General features: G+C 33.6%; 1 protein-coding gene across 7 annotated transcripts in view; it reads left to right on the top strand.

Annotated features, from left to right (window-relative positions):
- Positions 1-16,073, top strand: part of RPRD1A (regulation of nuclear pre-mRNA domain containing 1A) — a 112,722-nt gene that overhangs the window by 51,743 nt on the left and 44,906 nt on the right. For 6 of the 7 annotated variants that reach the window (XR_008998325.1, XR_008998324.1, XM_057504126.1 and 3 more), the window contains exons 5-6: positions 1,914-2,040; positions 2,147-2,322. Coding sequence is in view for 5 of the 7 variants with exons in the window: in XM_057504126.1 (XP_057360109.1) it covers positions 1,914-2,040; positions 2,147-2,322 (303 nt within the window). In the remaining 2 variants the exon portion in view is untranslated. Of the gene's footprint in view, positions 1-1,913; positions 2,041-2,146; positions 2,323-3,692; positions 4,654-16,073 lie in introns of those variants that run through there. The other variant, XM_036885066.2, reaches the window with a different exon arrangement.

Below are 16,073 nucleotides of genomic sequence, written 5' to 3'. Positions count from 1 at the left end.
TATCAATGTTAGTACTGACCATCGTGCACAGCTAGGACCTGAGCCAAGCTACCTGTTGGCTTAATGACAGGCTTGCTGAAACCTACATGGTCACTGTGGACAGATCTTGAATAGGAAAGTGATAAGAACATAATGTTTGGAACAACGTAACATTAAGGTTTATATTTCTTTCTATTTGATGATAATTCATGACAGAGCATCACTTTGTGCCAAGAGCCTCATATTTTACTTGAGTTTTAGATATAGAGTTTGACCCTTTCCTACTGTCTTTGATGAAATAGCAACCTCAGATGTACTTCTTAGGAGTATCTCTCTAATTTTAATCTACTACTTACATAAAAATGCTATTGCTTTTCATTTTATAATGACCATTTTCAGGTTAGTTTTACTGCTTAATTCTCAATGGTTCAACATTATAGTCACTGCTTAATTTATGTCATTCCTTAGAAGAATGGCTAAAATTTCTATTTGTAGGATCCAGTTGAACTCATTTCATTTTCCTCTGTTAGGAATTCCTAAGCCAGTGTTGTTTCAGATAATTTTGCTTTCTTATCTGACCCTTTATTACAGCACTGGGAACTCAGAATTAATGCATGTAAGAGTGTGAAGGTGGGATAAGAATAGGTTATAGTTAAAGCATGCATGCATTGTCAAGATCATAAACCCAGGGTTCTTCTTAGAACTCCAGAAAATTTTAGAACTTTCTAAGACTGTTTAAAAAATAATATACAAGTTAATAAGAGCACCATGAAAAATAATTGTAATTGCTCTTAAGGTCACTTTTATTATAGGGGGGATATATCTTATAATGAAATTATTTTTTAAATACTGGGATTTTTAAACAGAGTAATGAATTAAAAGCCTACTTGGAAATAGTACATTTATTAGGTTCCGTTCAGTTTTATCATGTTTAATCATTTGCTATGTGCTATACCCCAGTGACAGCATTTTTATGAGGGCATAGCTTAAAGAAAAATGAGTAATGGCTGTCAGTGTCATCTTAAAATATACATAGAACTGGTAATATCCTATATTTACTTTAGGTATGTGCATGATTTCCTAGTGTTCCAGAATCTATTCTTGGAGATTAAAAAAGGAAGGAAAAAAAAGAAGAGATGGAATGGGGATGGAGATTAATAAAATGTACTCATTTTTCTTTGGAATAACTTTATAGATACTGTGAATTGTAGTATCACCAGCAAAGACTGGCCCTTCTCTTTTAATTATAGCTGGTATGAAAACAACTAAAATAATCTAATGTTAAATTTTATACCAAATAAATAGTATATAAACTTTAGTCCTCAGGTGTGTGGAACTTCATAATATTTTAATGATCTTATTAACAAACCATATAATAGTTGAAGACACCATATTTGAACATATTCCAAAACTATTTCTCTATGGCTTTAATTATATCATTTAGAATCTGGGAGACTCTAATATGTTGTGGTAAGAGATGATTTGTATCCCTATTCCCCAATATCCAATTTAATATTAAAAATTATTCTCATGTATAATGCATACATAAAACTTATATTGTTGAAATTATAGTCTGCCTTCCCTTTTACCAGTATATTTATTTGGCATATAAAATCAATCAGGTCATTTTAATAGGTAATTATTTTTACATTGTGTCCACTACTGGAGTATGAGCCTCTCAAGGCCGAGGACCATGTCTCATTTATGTTTCCAATCTATATATTTCCAATACCTAACATAATGTAGCTTCTTTTTCTTCATATGTAAAAGAAATAGACTTTCTTTGAAAGCAGTTTGTATTTGAAACTTTGAATTGTAAATAACCCATGAGGATTAAGGAATATGAAAGAAATTTCTAGTCTTTTATATTTATTTAAGCTTCATTTATTTTTAAGCTTCATTTATTTTGGTTCTAAAGTTGGTTAACTTTTTAGACTCTAGATCTCGTTAGAGCATTACAAGATCTAGAAAATGCAGCTTCAGGTGATGCAGCAGTCCATCAGAGAATAGCATCTTTGCCTGTTGAAGTCCAAGAAGTATCCCTACTAGATAAGATAACAGGTAAGAAAGAAAATAATCTAAATCTCTTTTGGGAGTTGGGGTGATGGAACAGCATATGGCATTGTTTCTATTGTGTAATAATTTTATTACCCTTTGCTTTTCTTAGATAAAGAATCTGGAGAAAGGCTTTCTAAAATGGTAGAGGATGCTTGTATGTTGCTGGCAGATTATAATGGGAGATTGGCAGCAGAAATAGATGATAGGAAGCAACTCACTCGAATGTTAGCAGATTTTCTTCGTTGTCAAAAGGAAGCCCTTGCAGAGAAAGAGCATAAATTGGAAGTGCGTAACCTTTTCCTTCTTTAGTGCTTATTTTTAAACTTATTTTTTGGTAGGAATTTTAATATTCCAAACTATTTATAGGTAAGAATAATATAGGTTGGTAGGAAATTTAGTATCTTAATGTTCCTGCACATTTTGCATTTTTTTATCATAGACCTTTTTAGACAGTGGCCCAGGTAAGCTGTTTCTTGCATTAATGAGTTTCTTTCTACTTGAACTAAATCAACCTGCTTACATAAATTTAGAAATTTGGAATTAGCAGAATTGGTTGCATTTTAAAATTATTCATGTGAAATTCCAGTAACAATTCACCATAAGACTTTAAACCTTTATCTTCAAGAAAAAAATTAATGGGAAAATAGCAGTTGGTATAAAGTCTGGTGTCAACTACAGAAAGTGATGGTTGGATTTATTTAATTCCTGTTGTGAGTATAGTCGTTTAGATATACAGTTAAGAAACAAAAGACATTTTTGGGCATAGAGTTTATTGTGTGTATACTATCCCCAGTCTGCTTGTCCGTGAACACTTAAATCAGGTTTGCTCAGGAAGGTAGTCTTCGTGTTACTTGTTTGTTCCATCTGTGTTCTGCTACTTAACATGTTCGTACCCTATTCCCGCTGATCCACATTATTAGTAGAAAGTCATTGCTCTTAATGAGTGCTGACTCATTAACTGATGAAAAATTTGGAGATGCAGGAGTAAGAAAAAGAAATACTGTCATATTTTCTTTGAGTTAGAGTAGCCACTGTTAGGGATGAATGAGCCAGATTTGCTTTTATTTAAAAGAATCCTTCATTATAGTAGTTCATGTTTAAATTGTTTACTGCTGTAGCAATTTCTTTTTCTAATACTGTGTAGGAGAGTTTTTAATTTGTCTGGATCCCTTTTTTTAGAGACAGTTCTCTGTAAATTTGTAGGTATGTTATGATTCTGCCTCTATTTAGTTGCTTTTATTTATTACTGGTTCTTGTTTCAGCAATCTTTAATTGTGCCAAAGATTGCTGTTTCTCTTGTGAGAGCAGCTACTTGATTAAATGTCAGCATCAGAGTTTTCCCACCCCACATTCTCAGCTCTTAATTTAGCCTTACCCCTTTTCAGTTTACTCCTCCTGCTCAAGTGTACACTCCCAAAGCAGTTGTTGGCGCCATGCTCTGTAGCTTTAGAGAGGTTGCGCAGTTCTACATACAAAAAAATTTTTTTAATTTGATAGTTAACTTCCCAGTTTTTGATCTTGTGATGGAACTTCAATTTTAGGTATATTGTTACTTGTTTTATTGTTACCAGAATTAAGGGTAAGTAATGTCACACAGATGTTGTCTTTAGTCTTTTGGTATGGTTTCTTTAACTTCTATTGAGCTTCTGTTGCAGGTATTGGACATGGGCGTATCTTCTAACGGTGCCATCATCATTAGCATATTCTTCCTGCTAAAAATAAATATCAAACTCCAAAGCCTGTATTGTCTCATGTTTTTGAAGAGAAGAATGAAACTTTATTCTGCTTTATACTGCTTTCTCAATTAAGTTGGTTATTTATCACTCGTTACAAAAATAGAACTTCTACTTGAAATGTAAGTGCAGATGTAGAAAATAGATACCATTTCCCAGCCCCCACTTTTCCAGTGCCTTCCGGCCAGATTTAATAGTTGATAGTTACAGGTAGTGAGGCTGATGCCAGTAATAGCAGTAACATTTACTGTATGTCGGGTACTGTAAGTACTGCACATATATCAACTCATTTAATCCTATACAGCAGGAAGTAGTAGTATCCCCATTTTACAGATAAGGAACCTGAGACACACAGGGCGATTAACTTGCCCAAGGTCACAAAGAGGTAATGAATTATTTAGAACGCAGGGAGTCTGCCTCTGAAAAAGACATATTTGCTTCCAGTTTTTACTTAAATGTAAAATTATAGCAAAAACTAAAGCCCTGTCTCTCCAACTTTTTCTGCTTCCTCCTTTCTCAGAGGTAATCACTATCTTGAAATAGTGTTCTAGGAACTTTTTTTGTTGTTTTCTCAGCATACTACATTATGTCATATTGTAAAGAAACCACCTAAATTATGTTAAATGCTTTTTTACAAGTAAAGAAACACTTAGATTTCTAATAAACTAGGAAGTTATTCCACAGAATTCTATAAATCATCTATAACTGATTCCTTAGTCAGAAGATATGGAAATGACTTGCAATATTTAGACATTTTTTGTACCAGGTAGGTGGCATCACTTTGAAGTTGAGGTTGGGTATTTATACTACCATGTCAGCTGTAATATCAGATAGTTTTCAGTTTTTGTGAATCTTTGAATGTCAGCTTTGATTGAACATATATTGATGTGTCATTGTTTTTTTTTAATTGTCAGTTCAGGAATTGCTTATTTCATAATTGTTAAGTAGGTCACGACTAAAGTTTGTAACGAATGAAAACATGAAGTGTTTTTAAAAATTTGAAATTATGAATTACTGTTTTTTGAAACCTGTGACTATAGCGGATTATTAGGCACATAATTGTAGAATAGACTTAATAGATCTATACTTATAAAATATATTTCATAATTCCGCTGGGAATCATATTTCATCATTCAGAAGTTGAAATTATTGCAAAAGCTATTTTCACCTAGGTTATTATTTTGGAAGGCATTCATGGATAGTGGACTTATAGTGACATTTTGATTTTGGTATTTTGGGAGGGGGTCAGTATAGAGATCAGAAAATCTTCCACATTTAGTAAAATAATGTCTTGTTTCCTCATTTTGAATACTTAACTTTTCATGATACAGTTGGTATAAGGAAACACACCTTCATAAAATAACTATATCATAGTACATTTATCTACTTTAATTGCTAGACTTCTACAGAAAATGGATTTTCTAGGTACAAAGTATATTTCCTTAGAAATTTGGAGAATTTTTCCTTAGAAAATTTGATGGCTTTTAAAAGGAGAAATGAAATCATAGTTACAAGTTCTAGAAGTCAGGATGGGATTATCCTTTGTAGTCTTACATTAGTATATTCAGGTTTACCTCGTTTAAAAGTATGAGGGCACGGTATTGTGTGAATGTTTTTGTTTAGTTTAAGTCTGTTCTCATGATGTCAGATTGCATCTACTGAGTTGCTTTTACTAGTTCTGTGCATTACAGGTATTACTACAGAAAACATCCTGGTGATGCAGGTTGTATAGTTGTGCAAGTATATCTGCAGAATTGATTCTCAGAAGTAGAATAGAATATCTGATTCCAAGGGAATGTGTTCAAATGTTGGTAGTGTACTCAAGCTCTCCAAAAGGTTCTACCTTTTTAAACACCTTGAACAAGGTCTGAGTGCATCTTTTTCTACACAACCTTGTCTACAAGGCAAGGCAAGGTCTCTGAATATCAGAGATCTTTTATATTTTTGCATATCTGGTAAGTTAAAAATTAATTTTTTGCTCAAATGGGTTACAAGTATTAGCCATTTTGTTGGTTTTGAAAATTCCCTATATCCTTTAACTACTTTTCTATTTGGTTCTAAGATTGTGTATTAATAATGTTTCTCTTTGTCTGTATAGATAGTGGTCTTTCTGGATATAGTAAAGATGGCCTTCTCAATTCATAACTATAAAATACTATAAATGCTATGCTGTTTTTCTATTTTTTTTCCTAATAATTTTAGCCATTAGGATTTTTTGTTCAAGGTATGTATGTGGTAGGGATATAACTAATTGCTTGAAAGTAATAGTACATGTTTGCATGTCATGTATTGATTGATGATGAATCAGATAATGAATCTGTAGTCTTTTTTAACTACATTGTGAAATGCCATTTTTCTTATGCTTAATTTTTATATATACATTTGCATACTTGGAAATGTATTCCGTTTTTTTTCTGGCCCATTTGTCTTCCTTATATAGTAGTTTGTATTTTTGGTATTGCTCATGTCTATAATTTTATTGTACATTATGATTATTGTGTATATGAATTTTTCTTCTCACAACTATTTTTTATATATATATTTGCCTTCATACTTAGTATTTTAAATGACATTTTGCTAAGTAGACATTTCTTAATTTACTTGGCCTTGTCCCTGTTTTTGAACATACTGTTTGCTTTTGTATTTGTCCTTCTGTCTGCTAGACAGTATTTCCCAGGTTTTTCAAGAGTGCTTATATAAAACTTTTCATTTTCCAAGAATTTCAGTTTCCATTTTTTAAATTGCTTAAGATAAGTTTTTGTTTTGCTTAGGACATTTAATGATTACAAATTACTAATGACATGCTCTCAATGTAGGAAGTAAGAATGTTTTAAATATGTAGCACTGAAAATGAAAATTTTAAAATCGTGCTTAAGGTGTTACCTGCTTGTAGCTTTTTGATGGTTATTGATATATCAAATTACAAATAATATTCAAGGGAATAGTGCTAAGAATATGGAGAACTGATTATGGAATCTTTCTTCTGCTTCAGTTATTTATTTACATTTTATTCTGTTTTTAGTTTGAAATCATACTGATTTTTTTTTTAAATTTTATTTTGGTTGAAATATACTGATTTTAAATTTAGAAGTAATTTGGTAAGATGGAGATATATGGATTCTTCAAAGACAATATTGAGTTATTTTTTGAGATCTAAATATTAAGTCTAAAAATTTTATGGTTAGTTTATCAGTTTTTCAAGGATCAGTAATTTTTTAACCATTTTTAACCAATTTTAACTAATCTTTTTATTGATTATTCAAATAGTTTTTCATTGTAGGAAAAAAGCTACAGAAGCAAAAGGCTTAGCCCTAGTATTGGCTCCAAGCATTATTTTGCATACTGCCCTTTTCGTGTAGATATTATGTGCATCTTACCATGTCACTCTTTTCCTTTTTAATGTATGGATGTATCATAATTTAACTGCTATGTAGTCTTTAGCACATAGTGTTTTAGTTGTTTTGATATTATAAACAGTATTTGTTTTATGTTTTGATATTATAAACATCTCTTTAGTTAACTCTTTACTCACGTGTCATTATCTCTTGAAGTAAATTCCTAAATGTGAGATTGCTGGTTTATTTTAAAGACTTGATACATTTTACCAATCTGACTTTGAATAAGATTATACTAGATCGTTGTCTTTGATGATTTCTAAATAACAGTATCTGTAGGTCATCTCCTGGGCCATTCATTTTCTCCACAGAAAATGTGTCAGATGTGCTGGATAGATATAACAGGGCATTTGTTTTCAGAACAGTGCCATACCTCTTAGCTATGTGATTTGGATTTTCAAATGCAGATGTTTGGCTGGGTTTCTAATCACCCATCTCTGTGGAATAAGAATTTTATCAGATTGATGTAAACATTTTTAGTTGATTCTTACTGTCAACCTTAAGTCTCAACCATTACATTTCAGGATCTTGTTAAAGTTCCTCAAGATGAATTAATTACATTACTTTTGGTCATTATCCCTTGTTTCTCTTTTTTCTATTTTCCAAAAGTTAGTTGACACCTGTGAACTGTGGTTCCCTCATCTCTATCCTTGTGGGTTTCTGCCTTTATAAATTGCCTTATTGTTTTAGTGGCTTTTTGGGAGGGAGCAACGATAAATATGAGTTAGTTTGTTACATAAATGGAAGACCTTTTGTGTCTTATTAAATGTATTCATAATTCCTTCCAAAGCAACCCTTGTCTAAGTGGTTGTTACACATTGTCTGGATTGCTAACAGCTAATCTTTCTGTTCCCTCTCTTAAATCTCTACATCACTACAGCCAGATGATGTTTAAGAGGAAATCAGTTCTCATCATTCCCTGTTTAGAACTCTTCAGTGCTTCCCATTACACTTTTGGATCTTATTTTAAGCTCCATATATGGCCTGTGATGACATCACTAGTCACAATTCTCCATTTAACCTCATCCTGTACCATCTCGCAGGCATATATTTTTCTCTTAAGGAAGTTAAGCATGTTGTCACATCAGTTTTTGCTTTGCAGCCCCTGACAGAGTGGCTGGAGTGCTGTCTCCTTATCTTTACTTACTTGGTTCCTAATTTTCATTCAGGTTTGTGATACCTTGTCATCTCTTCAGAGTCTTCTCTATCCCTTTTATTTTGTTCCATCTACCCTTTTTCCTCCCGATGTATTACATTGTCATTTTGTTTTTGTTTATTTTTCCTTCATGGTACCTACCACTATTAGAAACTTTAAAACTTTGTATACTTGTCATCTGTGTTCTCATTAGAATGTGAGCTCCATCAGAGGAATTTTGTTTTGCTTTGTTTTTTATATGTAACTCCATATCTTAATGTGGAGAGTGCCTTTCTCTTTGTAGGCACTGGGGTGTTTTTGTAAATGATAGTAGGCCATCAAATGAATAAATGAATGCAAGTGCAAATGTAATTTACAATAAGTATGTAATATTTATATTTTAAATTGGTAGTTTATTTTGTAATTAAATCAGAAAAGACTGATGCTTTAATTAATATATAAAAGTGATTTAAGGTATTTGAGGTGTTTGAAGAAAATTGTATCCAGCATAAGAGGTTAACTGATTTTTAACCATATTAGTATAATCATCACATTAATCATATTAGTATAGTCCAGTACTTTTTAAAAAAGTGGGCTTGTATGTTCAAAGACCACATTTCCAACTGCAGTTGAGCATTTTGAACAAAAGAATGAATGGCCATTTTAAAAATGTAAAATTCCTGTACCAGTTTGCCCTTTAGTTCAGAAAAATAACATATTAATGATATGTGGGACAGTATGAATGGCAAATGAACAGGACTCAGCAGAGCAAAAGCGCTGAATTTGTAAGAGTCACAGTGCTACCTGGTGGGAGAATTGAACGTACAAGTGAAATCAGTCTTTAAGCCAGTGTTCATTCTTTTACATACGAAGAGGAATTGAAGCTGTAATTGCTCTCTGTTCACTCATTCATGGAATACAATTGTTACTGGTAATACCCTTCAAGAGCAGCACTGTAATTAAAGAATTTATGCATGTAGAGCAGTTAGCACCCTGCCTGAGGCAAAGCGAGTGCTCAATAACTGATAACAGTTGTTTGTTTCTGTAGCTGAGTGTTACTAGGAATGAGAGGAGCTTGAAACCTCGGTTGGAACTAAGCTGTGGAAGGCATTATAGGGCATTATAGACTGAGCAGATGGCTGCAGCGTCCAAAGGAGAGAGTGGTGGCATTGGCAGTGTTTGAGAACCTCCTTGTAGTTGCTGAGTATATGGAATGACCAGAGATTTATTTGCAATAGGGAGACCAGAAAGGACTTAATTAAAAAATTTTATATTGTGGGTAATGAAGGCCTGAACTATAGTTGATGATAGCAATGAGAAAATGGAGAAATGGGCAGGTATGGGGAACAATTGAATCACCGTATTTATTAATTGGGTCTGAGGGTAGAGGAGTAGGAGGAATCAGTTATAAGTAAGATTTTGAAAACTGTGGGCAAATGATTTTGGCATTAACTAAAAGGGTATTAAACTTGGGAAATGGGGGAAGTGATTCTGTTTTTAGGTCTATTTTTTTTTTAATTGTAAAAGTACATACTCCTTAAAGTTCAGAAACTGTTGCTAAGTATACAGATAACACCTAAAATCTCATCACCCTTTAAATAACCTTTGACAAGACTTGGAAGATGGAATCATACAGTACATGGTATTTTATACATTGCCATTTTTTACACATTCACTGTGGTAATATATATTCACATAATTGCCATGATTATATACTCATTTTAATAGGTCATATTCTGTTTTAAGGAAGTATTTCTTTACCCAGCTGCCTATTGTTCAGCATTTACATTTTTTCCTGTTTCTTGCAATTGAAAATCATTGTTTTGAATCACCAAAGCTAAGTCTTTACTTACCTGTGATAATTTTCTCATACATTCCTAGAAGTAGGGGGAAAAATTTCTTTAAACATTAAGGCAGTATGATTTTCATGCTCAAGACAGCTATCATTTAAGAGAGCAGAATGAGATGGCCAGGGGATGTGAAAGTGGAGATTCTTAGTATTACTGATGCAAATTCATATGGCCCAATCTGTGAAGGACAATTGGCAGTAAGTATTAGAAGCCCTTATTTTACATAATGATATTTTCGCTCTTAGCCTTTACCAGGTGAGTTAACTTGCATAATGCTGTAAAAGTAACTAGGTAGTAGGATAGGTTCTGGGAGCGGTTGGAGCGATCATTTAGCTTTTTCTTTTACATTTAAAAAAACTGGAAAAATACATAAAAAATTGACTGTTCTTCAGTGTACAGTTCAGTGGTGTTAAATACATTCACGTTGTTATGCAACCTATCTCCAGAACTCTTCATTTTGCAAAACTGAAATTCTCTACCCATTTAACAACTCCCCGATCCCCTGTTGTCCCCAGCCCCAACCACCACCATTCTTTCTGTCTCTATGTATTTGATTACTCTGGGTACCTAATATAAGTGGAATCATGCCTTTTTTATTTTAGAGGGCATCTCTCATATTTATTGATCAAATGGTTGTTAACAACAATAAAATTCTGTATAGGGGACTCAGTGCACAATCATTAATCAACCCCAAGCCTAATTCTCAACAGTCACCAATCTTCTGAAGCATAACGAACAAGTTCTTACATGGATAACAAGTTCTTACATAGTGAATAAGTTACATGGTGAACAGTACAAGGGCAGCCATCACAGAAACCTTCGGTTTTGCTCATGCATTATGAACTATAAACAGTCATTTCAAATATGAATACTCATTTGATTTTTATACTTGATTTGTATGTGAATCCCACATTTCTCCCTTATTATTATTTTTTTAATAAAATGCCGAAATGGTAGGTAGATGCAAGATAAAGGTAGAAAACAGTTTAGTGCTGTAAAAGGGCAAATGTAGATGATCAGGTGTGTGCCTGTAGACTAGTATTAATCCAAGCTAGACAAGGGCAACAAAACATCCGTGGATGCAGATTTCTCTCAAAACGAGGGGTGAGGTTCTAAGCCTCACCTCTGTTGATCCCCAATTTCTCACCTGATGGCCCTCCTGCGACTGTGCCTGTCTTAGGTTGTTCCTCCCTTGAGGAATCTTACCCGTCTCTGGCTAACCAGTCATCTTCCGGGGCCATACAGGGAAATGTAAAGTTGGTAAGTGAGAGAGAAGCCATATTGTTTGAAAAGGTTAGCTTTTTACTTCTTTGCAGATTTATGCCCTGTGGCTTCTATGCCCAGCATTTGTCTTGAGGTATCTTTACCACTTGGAAGAATTATGATACTTGGTAATCTCAATATGAGGCACGAATTCTACTTAAGAGTTGTAATTAGGAGGGAAGAAGAAAAGCTATAGAAGTACCAGACGGAAGAAAACATGGATTGAGTATTTCTTTGACATATCTTCTTGTAGAGTAACATAAGCATGAATAGGTTTTAAACTACTAATTAAATTGCGTGCACACATTAACATTACTAGGAATACAGCTACATAACCAAAGCAGACCTACAATTACCAGCCATATCCAGTGAAACCAAGAAAACCAGTTAGGCACCCTAGGCATTTGTGAAAACTTACCAATGATGTGATGGATATTGTCTAACTGAATTTGAATAGTTTGAGAAAAATCAGACAAAACAACACATTCCTGGGAACTGCACATCCCCTATGTTCTTTTAACAGTAGATAGTCTGTAGTCTCAAGATTTTGGAGCGCTGTAACTTGTACTTCTCCTAATTCTTGGTTGAGTTCCGACAGTATAGATCCAGTCAAATTTGTTGTTTTACTGTATGCACAGGCCAGCTTAGATATCTCCTCCTCCATTCCAATGGCAAGTCCAGGAACTGGTGGGATGAATGCAGCTACAACTGCAACAGCGCCAGGATCTTTGTTGAAGTTTTTTGATGATCATCTTCTGGAATGACTTCCAGAGAATGTTGATGTTGGAAGTTCTTCATATCGTATCTTAATTCGTTTTCTGGGTAGCCAAATTAGGCTTTGATCCTCTATAAACACAAACCCTTTGCCCACCCTTTGATATGCCCTTTATACCATTGTGAAGAACTTATTGGAGATCACCACACAGGAACTGCTTTTTTTTTTAAGAGAAAGGAATATTATCAGAAAAATGTACTTCCATAGCTGATCATCTGACACCCTTTAAATGATCAAAACTAAGGATATTTAAAGCATGCATTAATCGGTGATTTGCAGTTTTATCCTATCAGGGAGTAATCCCCCCCTTTTTAAAAAATTTTTATCATTAATCTACAGTTACATGAAGAATATTATGTTTACTAGGCTCTCCCCTATACCAGGTCCCCCCCACAAACCCCTTTACAGTCACTGTCCATCAGCATAGCAAAATGTTGTAGAATCACTACTTGTCTTCTCTGTGTTGTACAGCCCTCCTCTTTCTCCCACCCCTGCCATTATGCATGCTAATCATAATACCCCCTTTCTTCCCCCTTATCCCCACCCACCCATCCTCCCCAGTCCCTTTCCCATTGGTACCCGTTAGTCCATTCTTGGGTTCTGTGATTCTGCTGCTGTTTTGTTCCTTCAGTTTTTCCTTTGTTCTTAAACTCCACAGATGAGTGAAATCATTTGGTATTTCTCTTTCTCCGCTTTGTTTATTTCACTGAGCATAATACCCTCTAGCTCCATCCATGTTGTTGCGAATGGTAGGATTTGTTTTCTTCTTATGGCTGAATAATATTCCAATGTGTATATGTACCACATCTTCTTTATCCATTCATCGACTGATGGACACTTAGGCCACTTCCAATTCTTGGCTATTGTAAATAGTGCTGTGATAAACATAGGGGTGCATCTGTCTTTTTCAAACTTGAGTGCTGCATTCTTAGGGTAAATTCCTAGGAGTGGAATTCCTGGGTCAAATGGTAAGTCTGTTTTGAGGAACCTCCATACTGCTTTCCACAATGGTTGAACTAATTTACATTCCCACCAGCAGTGTAGGAGGGTTCCTCATTTGTCTTTTTGTGACTGACTTTTTTCACTTAGTTTAACGTCCTCTAGGTTCATCCATGTGGTGTAATACGTGCCAGAATTTCCTTTTTAAGGCTGAATAGTATTCATGGTTTGTATATACCAAATTTTATTTTCCCTTTCATCTATATTGATGGATACTTGAATTGCTTCCACCTTTTGGCTATTGTGAATAATGCTGCTATGAACATGGGTTTATAGCAAATAATCTCTTGAGTCCTTGCTTTAAAATCTTTTGGGTGTATACCTACAGGTGAGATTGTTGGATCATACGGCAATTCTGTTTTCAATTTTTTTGAGAAATTGCCACACCATAGCATATTACCCTAGCAGCTGCACCATTTAAAGTTTCCTACCAACAATACACAGGGCTCTAATTTTTCCATATCCTTGCTAACAGCTTACTTCTGTTTTTGCTGATAGTAGCTATACTATCATATCTGATGTGATAATACACATATGATCTATCTATTACTGTGTATAGAAGTATGAGGCAGTATCTTACAGTTTTGATTTGCATTTCCTTAATTAGTGATAGCATCTTTTCATTTGTTACTATTTGCTTATCTTCTTTGGATAAATGTCTATTCAAGTCATTTGTCCATTTTTAAAATCAGGTGGTTTGGTTTTTGTTATTTAACATGATGGTGTAGTCTTAATTGTATTTGTTACTAGAAAGTTTGGAGACAATCTGATCCATCCAGTGCTGGAAATTATTCTGGAATATTTACTAAAAAGTAGCCTCTGCTTAAATGTTTCTGATGTGAGGGGAGCACAGTGTTTTGAGAGTGGTCTTTTCCTTTTTCTGAACAATTGCTAGACATTTATTATAAACTTTTTTTTATTAAAGAAATTTCAATAAATTATTTGTTCAAATACATACATATATATATAAACACTCAACATACACTCACGCATTGGAGAAAATGTGGAAAACACAAAAAATCCGGAATGGAAGATAAAAATCACAACCTACTATTGACATTGAAAATACACAGTTTGAAATAATAGCCCTCTTTAGTTTCTTCTCCCTTTCCTCCTCGCAGACCAATTTTGTATATGGAATTTTAGATCCATATTGGTATGTAAAGAATCATTTTTCTTATTTCTAATTGTTTCATTACTGTTACTCATGTATTATTTGTCATTATTTCATTATTCATGTATTATATATAAACTATTCCAGTCAACTACATTAAAATAAAGGATGGAGATGTATAAATTCTGAAGAGTAACAAAAATTGCACAGATTACTTGCTTATCAGAGTGGCCTTTTTGTTCACCCATGAACAACAGTTTGGCTGAATATAGAATTCTTGGATCAATTTTTTCTTTTTCCCTTTTTACCTAGTTACTGTATTTTTTTCTTTCTCCTATACATTTAAAATCTGACTAGCAATTATCTACCATATTGGTCTTTAATTTTGCTTGATATTTGATAGGTCCTTTTACATAAGTTATTGCGTTTTATTTTTGTCAATTTTTTATAGTTTCTCCTTAAATTCTTATTATACGTTTAGTCTCCATGTTTCTCCTCATTTGTGCGCTTTTCTGTTAGTACTTCCCATGGGATTTTTTGTTTTTGTTTTTGCTGTTGTACTTATTCTCCTTATAGCATGCTTGTCTAATGTTGGGAGTAGAGATTATTCTGTCTGATTTTTATGGGTCTGTATTGAAAAAAGAGATTTATTATAGCTTATACTTGATCAGCTTACAGTTTCTGCAGCTCCAGGGGAAGTCAAGAGGGAATCAGATTGAGAGATTTTTAGTGTCAGTGTTTTTGAATTTGCCTAATCAACTCAGACCTGACACTGGAACCTCACCTCTCTCTTGCCAGCTCCCCAACCACACAGTCTACCCTTTCAGTTATTGTGGTCCCTGAATCCCTCCCCATGCTGCTGGGAATCCCAAGAGGAGCAGGTTGCCTTGTTAAAATGATTGAAGAGAATCAGCAATATAAAAATTCCCATAGCAGATATGCCTCCAGAGCTTGGCAAAGTCTATAGGACTGTTTAGACCTATTTAATGTAAATAAGAAATACTGTTTAATTAACTACTGTCTACTTTTTATAAGACATAGTGTGTATTACTTTGTTGATTAGCTACAGATATATATACATATATATATTGCTGACAGTGTGTGCTTCAAGCATTTCCTCTCTCCACTTTTAGATTAGTTTTACTAAGCTGTGGGTTTAGGAATTATGCAAACAAATATTTGAAATATATGTTTGATGGAAGTAATGGACTCTGAGGAAGGACCTAAGGGTCATTTCAGAAAGGCAAGTAAGTATAAATGTAGTTATATTGTTAAATATATAATATCTTTATTTCTTTTTAAAATAAAGAATTTAAGTTCCAGTAAATAAAATCTTTACTATTGCATAAATAATTTATGGGATTTAATTTCACTGCATATAAGTCATTTTTTACTTCTAGGTTCTGAAGGTTTTTTTTCATGGAATGTACATACTTTTGACAGTGTAGCATTGGCATTTTTTTTTTGTTTTCTCATGCTAATTTTGGAACTACTTCAAACGTGTCTTACATGATTTTTAAATATATGTGTCTTTACTGTCTTACTGAGTCAGTGTTTTCAGCCTATACAGTGTTTTAAAGCTTGACTTTTGTATTTTCCTGTTTTGGTTTTTTGGCTTTGTTTCATCTGCACATCTTTAAAGCATATATTCTAAGTTAAGGATAAAAATATTTTTGTGCGTTGAATAGATCAGACCAGAAATAAAGGACTGTGGTTAGATATTGTTCTCAGTTGACTGGTCCTTGATCAATAGTTTTGAGAAGCAGTTTAGC

Source organism: Manis pentadactyla, chromosome 6 (assembly GCF_030020395.1).
Source record: "Manis pentadactyla isolate mManPen7 chromosome 6, mManPen7.hap1, whole genome shotgun sequence".
NCBI lineage: Eukaryota > Metazoa > Chordata > Mammalia > Pholidota > Manidae > Manis > Manis pentadactyla.
This window is presented reverse-complemented; position numbering and strand designations above follow the sequence as displayed.